The 16,580-nt window shown below is 49.6% G+C and overlaps 2 protein-coding genes across 7 annotated transcripts in view; one reads left to right on the forward strand and one right to left on the reverse strand.

Annotated features, from left to right (window-relative positions):
* The window catches only part of SEC31B (SEC31 homolog B, COPII coat complex component), a 35,030-nt gene extending 31,435 nt beyond the window's left edge, over positions 1-3,595 (forward strand). For all 6 annotated transcript variants that reach the window (XM_079313025.1, XM_079313023.1, XM_079313026.1 and 3 more), the window contains 2 exons: positions 1,096-1,167; positions 1,713-3,595. In XM_079313025.1, the coding sequence (XP_079169151.1) occupies positions 1,096-1,167; positions 1,713-1,892 (252 nt within the window). In that variant the 3' untranslated portion in view covers positions 1,893-3,595. The remainder of the gene's footprint in view (positions 1-1,095; positions 1,168-1,712) is intronic.
* Positions 3,596-8,100: 4,505 nt separating this feature from the next.
* On the reverse strand, positions 8,101-13,876 carry WNT8B (Wnt family member 8B; the record flags this gene model as incomplete). The annotated part of the gene is given in 6 exon segments (XM_079312411.1): positions 8,101-8,763; positions 9,164-9,330; positions 11,286-11,409; positions 11,411-11,412; positions 12,771-12,909; positions 13,862-13,876. Coding segments are annotated over 6 exon segments (1,005 nt in total). The 3' UTR covers positions 8,101-8,205.
* Between the last annotated feature and the right edge of the window lie 2,704 nt (positions 13,877-16,580).

Here is a 16,580-nt window from a genome sequence, read left to right on the forward strand (position 1 = left end):
TGATCTGCAGATAGTTCCTGCAGAGCTGGTATTACCAGCTATCTTTAGAGCTTAGAGGGAAAGGCTGAGATACCCCAGGTGGAAGAGAAAGCCAAACAGTCTTTGTGTCCAAGTAACTGCAGTTTCTCCACCCTGGTTCATGAAAGGCTATTGGCACATGTCACATTAGGTGAGTGTGTCAGGCCAGAGTGCCTGGAAGCAGAAAAGCAGTGTTTGCACATTGTGTTAGGTTGCTAAGTCTTCCCAGAGCTTAGGGCCACTAAGAAGCCTTCCAGAATACCTCTGTTTGATAGGTGTTAGGATGAACACTGAGATCAGACTGCTATCCAGGATCCAGCAATTAGAGCACCATCTTCAGCATGTTTGCTCTGTGCTCTCTGAGAGTGCAGCATAGCAATTTCTGGGGGATAATCTAAAGGTTCCCTCTATGGACAAAAAGGCCTGTTGGTTTGGGCTTAAGCTCTGTGGTGGTGGTTGAATAAGTTGGCTCTGTACAGCAGTGCAAGGCATCTGAGCTCCTGTGGCTTCCAGGCTTATTCCAGCAATGCCCAGAGCCAGGCATTTGTGTTCATGGAATAAGTTACCTGTGAGTGGATTATTCAAGATGGGGTTAATGAGGTCAGGCTCTTCAGAGCTTCAGTCATTTTCTTTGGTGGTTATCTAGAGTGGGAAGGATATTCCCTCTTTTTCCTAAGGAGACCAGGAAGAAGCTCTTTCTTGCGTCAGTCCAAGGTGAGGCTGTCTGAACATGGGTCAACTAGTGGGTGTTTCTCACATTTTGGAACTAGTCACTCTATCCTGTGGTGTGCAAGTACTGGCAGAAGGGGGGAATGCCTAGGCTGGGATATGGAAAAAAGGGAAATCCATCTTTTTGTGTTGGGGAGATAATGTGTATATATGTACATGTATGTACATGTGCAGAGTGAGGGAATGGCTGGCTTATGTCACAGACCCTGGCTGTCAGTGGCTGAGATGCAGTTGAATTGTAAGGTGCTGTGGCAAGACAAAGGAAGGGAGGGACTGACTGAGAGCACTTTGGCTCTGGAGAGGTGGCTTTGAAGCTCTGGCAGACAAGTAATACCTGTTTTGCTGCAGAAAACACGAAGGAAGCTGGAGGACGCGTTGCAGCGGCTGGAGTGTTTGTACGAGAAGCTCCGAGAGCAGGCAGTAAGTAAATGCCACCATTCCTTGTCATCCAGCTGGGTCCCTGAGCCCACCTTGGCACTAGGTTGTGGGTCTTGGTGTCTGTATCAGTGTAACCAGCACATATTCTCTTGGAGGAACAAGGGGAGTGCCAAACCTTGTAATGACCATGAATCCAGCCAGCCTTGTATCTTCTTTCTTAACAATGGTCCAGACACAGTATAAGGAAAATGTACCTGAGGAGGTATCAGCAAGGTGCTTTTACCCTTCAAGAAGTACACTGGCACATAGACAGATGCCAGATGGGAAGGGGCAGTTGGGAGTGGCTAAGTGTGAACATAGTGTAACTAGCTTAGAAAACCAAAGATGGTAATGTCAATTGCTGATGCCAACTGGCAGTTGCAGTCTGCCAAAGGAAAGCAAGGGAAGAAGCAGCTATCCCTCCTGCCAGTGCTTGACTGTGTAGGTGCTGTTTGGTGAAGTGGAGAACAGTAAGGAAGGGTGTGGAGGGAGAGAGACCTGTGTTATACTGCTGAACATACTGACTCATTTCTTCTCCCTCTCTACAGCTCTCTCCAGCCATCCTCATGGGTCTCCATGAAATTGCCCGATGCATTGAGGCTAAGAACTACCCACAAGGTCTCCTGGTTCACACCCAAGTTGTGAGCAGTAGCAGTTTCAGTGAGGTGTCTGGTTTCATGCCCATCCTGAAAGTCCTCATGACCATAGCAGGCAAGCTGAATGTGTAAAGTGTGGAGCAGCTGGAACAGTGCACACCAAGAGCTGGTGGATCACCTCACCTGTTGCTGTGCTGCAGGTTGTGGATTCTCCTTCTGACTCTGGAGAAATAGGTCTGTGCCACTGCCTGGAACTGTGCTAGGCCAGCATGCCTGGCCCCATCCACTTTCCAGACAGCCCACTGGTGCCTGCAGCTCCTGGAGACTGTTCTTTCTCTCTTCTTTCTTACTAGTCTGAGGCCACTTTTCAGCCCGGGGATCTCAGTTTCAGGCTGTCCAGGTTGCACAGAGGTCCTTCTTCTTCCCTATATCCCCAGCACAAAGGGAAAACTTCTTCCCTTCTAGACTGACATTGCTTTTTATTTTTCAGGAAATGAACAGGGCTGGTACCTGCAGCAGCACCACGGAAGAGTCTCAGGCTCTATTCCCTGCTGCAGAGTAAATTTCCTGAGTGGTAGCTGGGCTGCCTTGGGAATCTAGGCTGGTGTGTCCTCATTCTGTAGGGCTGCAGCAAAGATCTCTCCTGGCTTCTTTCTCTTCATTCTCATCTGTGACTCACCCTTTTACCCCTCTGCATCCATATCCTGCTACAGCTAGGGCTAACTACTAGTCTACTCCAGGCCAGCTTTAGTTCTCTTTCTTCTTCACCCAGCTTTCTGTTTTTAAAAGTCAAGTCTCCTGTTTACTCTCTATCCACCTTCTTTTACATCTTTTGCCCCATCAGCTGCAGGCTCAAGCCCATAATATTTCAGGTTCAGGGATGATTTCCCTTTCTGTTTCTGGGACTCTTCCCATTCAGGAATGTTGTCAGGGTGTGCTCTGTGCGCTTCTCTCCAGAGCCAGTCACATCCTGTCTTGGAGCTAAAAGCTGCCCTTTCTAGCTCCTGACTTTTTTCACTTATTTTATTTTAGCACAGCTGGACTTTTACCCACTGGTGTTATTTAAAGGCTTCCTACTTCAGGTTTTGCAGATGGCCTAGGGGCTAAGAGCAGCAGGGATTGTTTAAGTCCCATAAAGATTTCCCTTGAACTACCCTGACCAGCCCAGACTTGAGCAGGGAGAGACAGCTCATTGCTACAGGTATGGTGCATTCATATACTGCCTACAGTTGCACATACATGCAAAGGTGGTTCTCAAAGGCCCCTTGGCACTATGGTGGTAGGAATATGCTGCAGGAGATGATGCTGTCAGGACTTGAAGATATGGATTGTGCTGAGACTTGTCATCACTGTGGCAATTCCTCTGGGAGTAGATGAATGAAGCATATCTGTTCTGAGGAAGAGGTCTGGGAAAGCAGATAGGATTTTAGGGTACATGTTTGTGTGTGTATATTTCCCTCTCTTTCTCCCTCCTTGCCTTCTCTCTCAACATCCTTCTTACAAACCAGGCAGCATAATCATTGATCCATAGCTGAGAGCAAGGCTTATTCCCAAGATTTGGATGCAGCCAGCCCCTACTTGCTCTGCTTGCTTCTTGAGTGATAATGCTATCATGGGCCTGCGGTTCAGTGACATACACAAATCAACCTAGTCTACCATGAGACTTAGGAGGGAGGAGAATCAGAGAAGGGAGGAAGAGGACATGGCTCATTCTCTCCTTTCCAGGTCAAAGTGCCTCCTTGTTGCTGCTGTGTTGTTTCTATTGCTGCGGTTTGATGCACTGAGAAATTACAGAACATTGAAATAAAAGCTGTGTTTTGTGATGCTTTTTCTTTTTTCATAGGCTGGTCACCTCTAGCTGGATGGGACTTCCTCAGTCTGCATGGCCACTCACTGAGGGGGCAGTTGAACTGTGGGGCAAACTAGATTTTGGGCTCTGCTGCTATGGGTGGCATCCATCCTGGTGTAGTGAGACCTCAGGTCTTATCCACTGCCTAAGGCTGCAGGGTCAGAGCACTGATCTTCCCCAGATCACCTGCATCAGACACAGATACTCTTGGGGAATCTCAGCAGTGTTGGGGATTTTGCACTTCAGGAGTTGGAAGTATGTCAGTAGGTAAACAGTGAGCTCTTGATGCCATTGTCTGCCATTGGAAATAAATGTTACGCCACTGAAGTCATGCAGCTTGAACTAGGATAAGGATTGGACCTATGTGGAAATTTATACCCTTGAATTGTCACTTCTTATCATTAGTCAATAACTTATCTGTTGTATGATTTCATTTAATCTTTTAAGGAGTTAAGAAGGACTGAATTGAAACGTAATACTGAGATAAAGGTGGGGAAATCAAACTTCCTTCCTACAAAAGAATGAAATTCTGATATAACCTTTTTTTCTGTCAGCTATCTAGTATGTATGTACAAGCCTGCCAGTCAACACACATGGAACTCTGAAATACGAAGGACAGTATTATATGGCCCAAGGTTGGAGGACTTGGGAAAAAGCAAAGATTTGGAAAGATTGTTTGGATGGTGAAAATTTGAAGGGCCCAGGATTTATGAGAATTTTGGGTATTAGGGACACACCACATGCATTCAAGGACAACAAGCCTTTTGAAGTTCTGCTGCTGGCAGAGGCAAACACCCAGTGTGAAGGAGTCTTGAAGAGCTTTTGGTCTGAAGCAGTTAAACAGCCTGGCCTAACAGCTGTCCCCCAGCAGGGACAAGCAAAGCTGATTTTCAAAGGTAACACTCCTGGAGCATCAGAATGGGGGTACAACACAGGTAGCCCAGGTGGCATACATTTGCTTAATGAGTGTATAAGGAAGTCCCAGCTCTCTGAGATCACTTAACAAGCCTGGCATTTTTTAGATTCTGCCTTATGGGGTTCAGTTGTAGTACCCTGTGCAGTCCTGCTTTCGCTGTCTTTGACTCAGGCCACTTTTACTGCTGAGAAATAAGCGCAGATTTCCACATGTTTCTCAGATACATATGACATTAGTTCTTCCTACTGCTACCCAGTACTTGTGCAAAGAGTGGCTGTTTATCCTGCCTTTGATGTGAGTCCTTCCCACCTGCCCCTCTGTTCTCTGTTTTGCTTCATGTTTACCCCTGTAAGCACTATCCCTGAAACTCTTTATAGTGAAAGCAAGCAGAGTGGGGAAGTGAGGTGACTCACTTGAAAGTCTTGGAGAGGCTTGGGCAAGGCAGAAGCCCCGTCTCTGCAGCCCTGGTGTGGTGTATTACCCTTCAAACCCCGCTGGAAAGTGCTCCTCCATTTACAGCACCATCTCTGCTGGCTGGCAGTATCTCAGCCTAGGGGCAGTGAGCAGTGCCCCCTCCCATGTGGGCACCCGGGCACCACAGAAAGCATTTTCACTTGGGTGAGAAGCCTTTGGGTTGACAAAGAATGCGAGGGGGAAGGGGCAGCAGGAAAGGATCCCTGGGCACAGAGAACAGAGCTCTAATCCTGTGGCAGATAACATCATGTCTGCAGGCTAGGCTTGTGTGTGTTTGGGGGAGCTGGAGGGGCAGAGATTGTTAGGCAGTATTTGTTTGTAAAGCCACTTGCTCTGAAGATAATGCTTGCACTAACTTCTATTGAGGGAGCAGTGTGAGTCCCCACAAAGTCCTTTCCCAAAGTGTCTTTGAAGCCAAGAACCCATTGAAAGGAAGAAAGGGCAAGAGAGGGGATTAGTTTGTTCAGCAGCTGTGAATTTCAGTGGGAGGCTGATGAACTCCAAAGTCTTTGTTGAGATGTTTTTTGTAAGGAGCCCTGCTGGAGGGAGAGACCCACACCGGGGCCGCGGCCTTAGACAAGAAGGAATCTGAAGCGGCGGGGAGCTGTAAACGGGCCACAAGGACTTTTCCCAAACACTTTTCGGAAAAGGTGTTGTAAAGAGATCGGAGGGGGATTAGCATGTGAAATGACACTTTCCATTGACTCCGCTGAGGGGAGGGGAAAAGGGCTGGCTGGCTGATTTATTAGCATTTTGTTCCCTTCTCTATTCTGCTCCCCCAGCAGCCCCCCCTGCGCTGTCTCCCCTCCTCCCGAGCCCTCTAAAGAGCCTTGGATTGGAAAGGGGAGCGGGGGGCTGCCTGTTTGTGTGTCATCTGGGCGAAGGTGACCACCTGGGAAGCTGAATGTAAATATTTCTCCTCTGAGGAATGCGCCTTCATTAAACCGAAATGAATACATGGAAGCATCCAATCCTGCCCACAATGGCAGCGGGGCCTTCGCCGCTGCGGGCTGGGTGCGCCGGGAGGGGGCCCCGCTGCTGAGGTCAGCACATTCTGCAGCTGCCGTGCCGCCGTTTCCCCGGCGGAAGCAGCGTGTGGCGGCGGGGCGAGCTGCGAGCTCCGCACGGCCCGGCCCTGCGCGGGCGGCAGGGCGAGGAGCAGGGACACGGCTCCTGCAGCTCTTCAGCTCGCTGTGCGGCCGGAGAGCCATGGAAAAGGGCGGCCCGTGGTGGAGCTTTCCCTGGTGGCCGAGAGGCCCTTGCTTCCTCTGTGCTGGCCAGCCACAGGGATAAGGGGGAACTGCTGCTGGGAATGCAACAGAGACCTTCGGCAGGGTCACTGTGCTAGTAAGAACCTCTGTGCGAACAGTGGTGGTTTGTGTGTGAAGTTGAAGTGTTTCAGTTTACCCTGAGAATGGGCCAAGATTTCTTGCAATTTTTGAAAGGCCACGTTCTTGCTTGGCAGGAATGCTCTTGCTCTGGTGAGACCCTAGGTCCTAATTCCTGCTCCCTGTGAGGTAGTCCTAGAATCAATTGACTAATTGGTAATGAAGACACAAATACAGGCTGCTGAGTGTTTTTAATATACCAGCTATGTAATGGGCAACTGGGCCCTGCTGCCCTCCTCCCGCCCCGTGTCCTCCTGGCAGTTGCCTTGCAGTTGGATGCATCCTCAAGCAAGCTCAGGACACAGCACATCCTTTCCCCTGGTGGCAGGGCTGAGTTGTGAGGGATTGTATTGTCTGGAACTGGTTAGGTCTTCCTGGGCTCAGATGGGTAAGCAGTGTTTTAATCTCTAAGACTCTTAAAATTATGCATACACAGAATGAGATGAAAGAATACCCAGCCACTCAGACACAACAGCATTTTGCAAGCACTTGGCTACTGATTTATTGCATTGACTATTGGTTTACAAATATTAGCTACAAGATGGGTCTAATGGCCAGTAACAGCTCTGCTGGCTTCTCGTCTGGCTAAAGAACAGCTCAAACAGCAAAGTAGATTATATTATTGCAGGACAGGGGAAGATTGCTGTGATGGTGCAGTGAGCTTCCCCAAGTCCTGCAGCTGGCAGCTTCTTACCTCCCTCCCTTAGCCTCAGCTGCATCAACCAAATCTTCCTGCTGCTTGCTTAGCCTATAGAATATATACAAGAAGTGGTAGAGGAAAAACTGTTATGTATACATCACAGTAACTGTGCAATAAATTAAACTTCAAAGTGCTTCACTTTCCTATTTACACCACCATTAAATAGTAACTGGCATTATTTTCTCAGACTAGGAAGAAGTATTTAGTTAGTTAGCTGACAGGGTCAGAGTGCTTGGCAAGTACACCAGGACATGGGGAGTAGGCTCAGCTTGGCAGCTCCTCTCTGGGAGAGATTTGGGAGGAAGGAGGTAGTGGAGAAGTGTGAGGGCATCTTTATGGCATCAGTCGGGCTTTGATAGGAACGCTGGTCTGAAAAGGGAGATCAGACCTGGAGGCTTGGAATACACAGAGGAAAGCATGTAAAAACCAAGTGATGGGACCCGGGTTTTGGGCAGCTGTGCAATGGGTGGGTCAAGCAGCAGTTTTGATCTTGCTGTTGCCATTTCAAATGCAAAGTAAAGCACTGGAGAATTTAGCAAAGCTGTCAAAGGGTGAAAAGCAAGCTGTGGGTTCCTGGAGGCTGGCTTGCTGAGAAAGGAATTGCATGCCTTTTCTATTTCCTGATAATTTAGGCTTGAGGCAATAACTGTTTTAGTACCTCTACTTTTAAAAGCCTCTTCTCATTTATGGATTACTGATCTGAATTGCTCGATTGTTGGTGCCATCTCAGTTTCCTTGTACTTTTTATCTCACTTACTCAAAAGCCCAGAGCAGGTGCTTGATTTGAGCACAAGCTCAAAACCACAGGAGCCACCAAGACCTGTGTTTTCAGAGATAATGCTACAGTCACTGGATAGAGTGACACTTAGTTAAGGGATCGAATCTCACCTTGCTTTGTCAACATTTGAAAGGGTCCCCAGAAGACATTACCCACTACCCTAATGCCCTCTACGGGCAAGGCCTGAGTGCTGATACGAGGCTCTTTTGCCTTGCCCAAGCCCCAGCAAGGCAGCAGTGGGAATGAGACAAAACTATGCCAAACAGGAGTGGTGCCAGGAGCTGATGGGAAGGACAGGAGGGGAGAGGGGCAGACAGCACTGTGGAGGAGCAGAAGCAAGTTAGAGCTTTCTCTTGAGCTTGCGACTGGCTCTGCCGCCTCCGCTCCGCTCGCGCTTGTCCTTGCGCACACAGAAGTACTTGGTGACCCGCTTGCGGCACTGCTCGCAGCGCACGGCGCAGCACCAGTGGAACTTGCAGTTGCAGCTGGACACCATCTCGGCTCGCCTCTCCTCCACCGCCAGCCCGCAGTCCCCGCACAGCCGCCGGCAGCTCCGCTTCTCCCACTTGCTGAGCGCCTTGCCCCTCTTCAGGCACTCCCTGCCCTCCGTGCCCAGCAGCCCCAGGGTCTTGTTCTCCAGGCAGTAGTCAGGAGAGTCTTCCAAATGGACCAGTTCCTTCTTGGAGATGGAGCTGAAGGTCTCAGCAATGGCACCCCGGCTGGCAGCGCTGTTCCCTGCTCCCTGCAGCAAGTCCACCTTCAGGGCTTTGTGGTACCTCTCCTTGAGGTAAGTGCCTACCTCCCGAAACTCGGGTAACTGCAGCCAGCAGGTCTGGGTGGTGCAGCTCCCTGACACACCGTGGCATTTGCAAGTCCTCTTCATGGTCCCTTTCACTGCCTACAGGGTGAGCAGAGAGAGGGGTTAAAAAAAAAAACCAAACAAAAAGCTTGGAGGGGCTGTTTCTGTACTGCAATGCATGCAGAAACATGGCTCCCGGCCTGTGGAGGAAGTTGGCATCAATTCTCCCTGCACTGTAGTCGTGAAGCTCACAGATTTGCTTTTCTACAGTGCTCCCCTCCTTGAACTGGGAGAAGGAGGACTGCAGAAAGTCATTAACATTGCAACAGAGAAGCTTTTCTACCTTAGAGCGAACACCATTGTACTGCTGCCATCACCCCCAAGAAGTTGTTTCTTTTGGACATGTGTTTTTAGCCACATCAAATTGTGACTCTACACAGTGAATGCTCAGAAACAATTTGGTATGCACTGTCAGCTCTGGAGGGAGAAAGGAGCTCACCTTTCTACCTGCCTCGTTGTTATGCAGGTTCATAGCAGCTCTGGCATCTTGTCCAGTCTCCAGGGCATCCACAAACTGCTTGGAAATAGCTTCCCCAAAGCCCACGTTATCACTGCAGCCTCCCCACAGCCAGCCTTGTCCCCCTAAGAAAGGAGATGAGATGTCTGCTGTCAAAGAACCAGAAGAGGTTTCAGAAGTGATGGGAGGGAGTGGAGGCTGTGGGGCAAATCCAGCCTTTCACCACACAGTACTCCCTGATTCCCTCCTGTTGCGTTTGTGACATTTCTCCTGAGGTCTGGATAATAAGTGGCTCAGGCAGGCAGCCAAGGGGTATATCCTGTACAATAAATACAGGGCTTTCCAGACTTTCTATAGAGCAGGATTTAGAAGCTGTCAGTTATCATGCATTAGCAGACATGCAGATAAGCCTTTGGGTCTCTAATCACCTCTCAACCCTGACTTCAGCTGGTTCAGTGTGACTTGCAGGGACAGTATCTTGCTAACTTGGATTAACAAACTGGTGGAGGCATCCTGGTCAGGGGCAACAGATTCCCCTCTGTCTGGAACAGCCCAATCCTGGCACATGTGCATCAAGGAGGCCCTGGTTTTGGCATACCCAGAATTCTGAGATGAGATTTGGCATCTTAGAAGGATCTGATTTTCTCCTTGCCATCAAAAACAAGGGAGTCAGTAGAGAACTGTGAAATTACACGAAAATATATAGAAGGTACTTTTCCTAACTTAGTGGGAGCTGAGTGGGACTAGGAAAACATCATGCAGGTTTTTTTCCTCCTAGAGAAAGATACCAAATTATTAATGAAGGTTTGAAATCTGGAACATTCTGACCCTTACATGCCACATTGGTACCTCTTGGGAGTTGTGTTTAATGGCCTTGTGCCTCTCTGGAAAGGCCTGGCCCTCATCTGGACTTCCCCAGGGCATCATGATCCCCTCTCCCAGGGAAAGACAGGAGTGTTTCATGGGAGGTGGGTAATTGCAGTGGATGATGCAGTCCAAATCAAGAACTGGGACTGAAGGAAGTAGGAAAACCTTTCACCAGCTTGGATTCAGTTCAATGGCTGAATTGAATCATGGTGTTTTCGTCAAGCCCAAAAGTTTCCTGTGCCTTACAAGATTTTAAGTCCACAATGGAAAGTTTTTTTTTTTTATTAAAACCAGATATATTTGGGGGAAAGGAAATGTGGCATGACTAACTAGGTTTTCCAGAGAAGATTGAATTTGATGTGTTGTTGCCCAAAAGTCTTGCTCTGCTAGAGACCGGCATTCCCAAACTTAAGACACCTAGGCAGCAGTAGCTGCTTTCAAAGCTATCAGCCAGTAAAGTAAATTATTAAATACTGGACACTCCAGAGGAGTTTGTCATAAAGTGACACATACTGACTGCCTGATGTGGCTGGGCAGGGCATGGCTTTTAAAAGATTTTGATCATTTGAAATTTGACCTCTTGCTATTCAAAACAAAACCCCTAAATGTCAGTGTTTTCTCAGAAAGCTGAGTGGAGAGCTGCAGTGGTGCAGCCTGGACTTCCTCACCAGGAGTGCTTGGTGGCTGAGTGCTGGATACCACTGTCATTTGGAGGGTGTGATGGCTGTGTGCTGCCACACTGATTGTCGTGGTTGTGCTCTTGTGTGCCTGCCATGCTGACAACGGCTAGAGAGGTTTAAGAATGCCACCCTGCTCTTCCTCATGGTCATTCTGCTGTGGGGCCAACCTGCTCCTGCAGACCCTGGGAACCCTGAGGTCCTTGACTTGTGCTGCTATACCAAGATCATTTAGGTGCATGGCAACAGATCTTCTCCTCTGCCTGTAAGATACTGTCATTCTCTCCAGCATCTTAGAGTTCTTGGTTTGAACCAGGGAGACTGCTACCCCTTCTACTTTCCTGCTCATTTAGAAAGTAATGGGAAGTGTTGAGAGCTTGGCTGGTGTAAACCAGAGGAGGCTCCATTAGCTTCCACAGAGTTACTGTGGCTTGAACTAGAGAAAACTCTGCTCTGAGCATTATTCCTGGCTCTGGGAGGTGTTTCTGCAGGTCTCAGTGGAGGAGAGAAGAGCTTCTCCTGCCACCTGGGACGAGGGGCAGCAGCTCATCTCTCCTTACCCAGCTGTCCATTGCGGGAGTCGTCGCAGCCACAGTTGTCAAAGTCGCCCAGGCTGCAGTTCCGGGTCAGCGTGTACATGACGCCCGCAGAGCTGATGGCATGGACAAAGGCTGTTTCTCGGTTTTGCTGTCAAGGGGGAATACAAAGAGAGCAGATGTGCAAAAGATTTCATGGCAAGGGCAGTGCTAGAAATTGTTCCTACCATGCAGGAGACTGCACAGGACATCTGCAGTAGGGAAGACTTTGTGGGGTGGAGAAGAGGCTCTCCATGTCAGACTAGCTTAGTTTGAACTGCATGAAGACAGAACAGAAGCTCCCAAATATGATCCAGACTGACTCATGACTCATTTGAAAGGTTGTGGACGAGATAGCACCTGGCTGTCCTTGTGGGAGCTCAACAGCACTGATACAGTACGGGCAGCCAGTGTCCCCCACTTCTCACTAACCACACCCCAACAGGAAGGGGTCCTCTCCAGGTATTAAAGAACTCCTGCCCCACAGTCCCCTCAAGCCTTGCCTTCTGCTAAAAGGGTTCTGAGCAGTGACCATACCTACCCACCAGGATCAGTCTGGGGATCATCAGCTGGCTTCACTGAGCCTTTGGCTTTCATTTAATACAAGCAAGGTGTGGATCTGAGCAGATAACCATGACAAGAATGATTCAGGGACCTGCTTCTGGTCTCAGAGTGGGCCTTGTACGGCAATTGTCTCCTCAAGGCCTCGCTTAGACACCTTTGTCCATCTCTGCCTGGGGCTCTGGTCTCTTGTCTGCTGCCAGTCCCGCCAGAGGCCTGAGGCTCTCCTCCACCCCCACCTCCTGCTTTTACAGAGCAGGTATGAGCCCAGCCCAGCATCAAACATAGGTCTAGAGGGCCAGATATGCCCTGAAATGTTTCCTGGAATCTGCAAATAGGTAAGGAATAGGAATAGTGACAATGACCACATCCCCATGCCCTAGGGTGGCCCAGGTCAGGGATGATGGATTTTCACCTAGGGTGATTCTGACATCTGGAAGATGTAGGAAGACTTTTGTCATGCTTCTTGGCCAGAGCACTGCCATTGATGAACTCTTTCCTGCTCCCTTTAGCCTGATCACCTCTGCTTGCCTGTGCTGGTTCTCAGCCTCCCTGGGATACCCCAGGATACCATCTAGGCATGGTGTGTCCCGCAGGCCATGTGCAGGTCAGGGGGTTGCATCCTTGTGGGAGGCAGTTATGTGAGGGTTGGTTCTGCGTCAGCGGGGGTTCAGCAGGTCCATGGGTAAGGCTGGCATTGCAAGGAGCCCTTGGAGCCAGATCCCAAAGTATCTGGGAGCTGATGGGTGGAGGGGTGTCCTGGAGAGATCCCTCTGGGGCATTCCTTGGAGAGACACTTCCCAGGTGGGAATAGGGAAGAAAAGGAGGCACTTGGGAAGAGAGGCGGGGGCCATGGGCTCTAACCTGTAGCAAGGGGGTCCCAGTAGTGGAATCCAATGCTTTCCTTACCACTGCGCAGCCCGCCGTGGCTGGAGAGCTGCAGCGCCCTCTCGGGGCAGTTCCAGCGGTCCCAGGCGAACTGGAACTTGCACTCCTCGATGCCGCTCTGCGCCCCAGCCGCCACACTGCTGGAGTAGATGAGATACGCCTAGGAGCAGAGCGGGGTCAGCACGGGCACCGTGTGTATTGTCAGCTGAAAGTAACCTGCGTGCCATCTTACAGAGCTCAGAAGGTCTCTCTGGCTTGGCTTCCCTGGGAAGCTCAACATCAGCAGCAGCAAAACCATTTCTGCTGTGCTGGGTCACAACCTGAGACTCCTAGGGGAGAAAGCTGAGCTCCTGGCTTTTAGCCACATTAGGAAATGTGCCAGCCAGCCTCTGCTGTGGGGAGCCCCTTATCTCTCCACCATGAGAGGAGATAGAGCTTTCTGCTCACATCAGGGAGCTCCAGGCTAGCACAAGCCTCAGCCTGCCTTCTTCTTCACCACAGCCCACGGGGAAGAGCTAGTGCTTTGGGGCAAGGTTGCTCCACCAGTGTATTGGGAGCTAGATGGTCCTGGAGGTGTTCCTGGGAATAGCCAGAACAAATCGGGTAAATTTTACACCTGGTCCTGGCTAAGAAAAAAAGCCTCTGAAAGAGGAGCACAAGGATGTGAGGGGTCAAGAAATACAGAACAAAGCCCTGGCAATTCTAGTTGTGCTCCTTGAGGAAGTATGTTGTACAGGGCCTACGGAAAATACTCTCTGGCTGGGTCAGTGTGGACCCTGATGCCAACCTGATCCTCAGGGAGCAATAGATGTCAGGTGAGAGCCTTGGCTGGTGTCAGTAGACAAATCTTCAGAATCTGGCCCCAACCAGCTAAAAAGAACCCCAGGTCAGCATTGCTCATGGCTCAAGTAGCCCAAGGAGCTCACAAGTTGCAGCTCACAGCAAATCTTTCCTGGCCTTTCTCCGGCTTATTGCTGGAAACCTGGGGGTGAGGGGAGCTCTGGCCAAGGCTGAGTGGAGAGGATTGGGAAGGAGGAGCCCCTCTCTCTCTCTCCCCTTCCCTCCCTGGGTTTAGTGGAATCAGGGACAGAGATCAAAGAGATTTCTCTTACCTTGGGGCCCGTCATCAGGAAATTATTCACTGACCTGGAAGATAGAGACAGTGTCAGCAGGGAGGGGGTGATGGCGGAGGGGCCTGGGGAATGCCAGGCATCCCAGGGCTCTCCTCTCACTCCCCCACAGTCTGCCTGTCTCCTGGCTGCAGGCACCTCTGGTCTCTCCCCCGTGTCCCCTTGCTGCTCCCTAAGGGACAGGACAGTGCCATTGCCTTCCCCCCTCTCTTCTCCCTCAGTCAGGCTGTCAGGGCTGCAGTTCCTTCACTGCTCCCTCCTTTTGCTTTCCCCTGCTCGGCTACCCTTTGTACCCAATCCACCAATTTAGCTTTCCTGTTTCCCTAGCCTTGCTTTTTATCTCACTTGACTAAGGGTAGCATTTCCCCCAGGGACCATGCTGAGGAAAGGAGGGCATCACACCGCTGCTCCTATATCCAGATGCAACTCTCCACATCACAGTCCCTTCTTTTCCTCTGGTGTCATGTCTGACTGCCCACACTCACCTCTTGGTCGGGTTATGGTGATGGCTGAGCACAAATATACGTGTCCTTCCCATCCTCCTGGACACTGCAGGGGACCCTGGGGGTTTGGGGTAGGTGGGAGGTCCTAGACAAAATTAAGCTTTCTGGTGTTCCCACTGAAGGTGTGGAGGAATCATCTCCAAGGGTCAGATAGTGTGGCTTGTTTCCAGTACTATCCCTGTGGCCTTGCAGACCTGATACTCTCTGGTCTGAGTTTTTCTCCAGTAAGAAAGAATGTTTCTGTGCAAATGGTCAGTCAGCATTAGAACTCCATATGGTGCAGTGACCACCTGCAGAATCTGGAGAATGGCTGGGCAAATCCTGCTTAGCTGCATCATGGCAGAAAGGACTGACACTGGAAAACTCGAGAGCCAACTCCAAATATCCCAAGTCAGAAATCACGTAAGAAAAGAGAGTCTCTTAAAAATACCTAATTCCACTCTCTCCAGGTTTGTAAAATAACACTCATTTCTGGTGAGTCTGTGGAGCATTTTCTATGCTGGAACCCAGCACTTCAGAGAAATGGGTGAGTGCTTTTGCCACCCAGGGAGGACACTGAGGCCAGAGAGGTGGAATGAGCAGATTGAGACCTTGCAGTGAGTGATTGGGAAAATGACAGACCATCCACTGAGAGAAACTTGGCTCTTCAGCTTCTTGTCGAGATTATGTTCTGCTTCAAATGAGCCACAAATATTCCCTTATAAGGGAGAGAAAGATACTGTCTTTTTGTGTTACAAATCCAGCACAGACACTGTGGGGGCATCCCAGGGTGGGCTCAAGCACAGGCAGAAGCAGCAGTGCTGTCCAAAGCTGAGGGTCAAAGTGCAGCCCTGCCATCGACACAGGGACAGACAGGGTGCCCAGACATCAGACGTGAGAGATTGAAAGAGGATGCTGTCCTGCCCTAGAAAACCACTTGTGCAGATAGGGAGCCCATTTCACCTCCAATGGAACTGCACCCACAGAGATGCTTTCCAAAGTACACCACAAAAGGAGGTCTCGTTACTTTAGCTTGGTCAAAATCACAAGAAACTTGATCTTTGCTGTTACAATTTAGAAAGAGCTAGGAGAATGAGTTTGCAACATTTCATTCTGGCAAGTCTGTCTTTCTTTTGTTTTGTTTTGGTTTTTGTGGGTTTTTTGGTGAAAATGTGTTTATATTGATGAAGCTTGCTTTGGGAAAGATTCCCCTGGGTCAAAACAGGAGTGGGCTGTGCCAGGGCACTGCGAGAACAGGAGATTCTTTCCCTTTGTTCCAGGCTTTGGATTCAGACCCGGCTGTGCTCCAGCCCCTGTGGATACTTTAGCACGAAGTTGATAGTTGTTTTTCAGAGGAATTTTCCTTTGGAAGCTGCTTCTGCATTGTACAGCTAATTAAATATTTCCTGGGACTTGTAGAGACAGCATCTGTAGCCGAGTGATTAGAGCATCGGGTGACCTGAATCACACAGGGCCATGAACCTGGGGCTAATCAGACTGTGTAAGCTCCATGGGTCCCCGTCCTAACGCAACTGGGTAGCTGCATGAACAAGTCATTTTTCCATCTGGTTTCCCTTCTGTCCATTGCCTTGACCTTAAGTGCTTTGCTATGGGGACCACACTCAGGATAGTGTCAGTGTGAATCTGAGCCCCTGGTAGCAGCTGTGAGAAAACTCTGGTAGAATGCTCCTGCATAGGCAAGAGCTAGAAAATTGCAAGTCCTCTCTTATCTTGCTTTTGTCACCAAAACAAGAGATATATCCCATCTGCACTGCTTCCCATGTGGGTAGGAAAACCCAAATTCACAGTGTGTAGGGGGGATTTGCCTCAAACCCTTGGATTAGGAACGAGAAGTTGCAAGGACGGCTTTAGGAGGACGACAGTAATCCACAACATCAGAGTTTACAGCAAACCAGCCTGTTAGCAGGAGTCAATTGACATGACTGCATTGAAACAGAGGATCTGTTCCTTCCAGGATAAGCTTCAAGGTTCACAAAAAGGCCAAGTTCACAATATGCCAATTCTCCTTCTGCAGCTGAGCAAATGATACAGTAGCAATTTCCCAGCAGGATATTCTAAACAGTTTATAAAGTTAGAGAGACACAGAAGGCATTTTCCTTGAGCTCTCAGATCAGCAGGCAGGCATGCTGCTGGCTGGGTTCATAGAGCTCAGACAAGTAAAGGATTCTCAAAGTTTCAAGCGTTTGGTGTACTTGACA

The sequence above is a fragment of the Erithacus rubecula genome (genome assembly GCF_903797595.1).
Source record: "Erithacus rubecula genome assembly, chromosome: 9".
Classification (NCBI taxonomy): Eukaryota; Metazoa; Chordata; class Aves; order Passeriformes; family Muscicapidae; genus Erithacus; species Erithacus rubecula.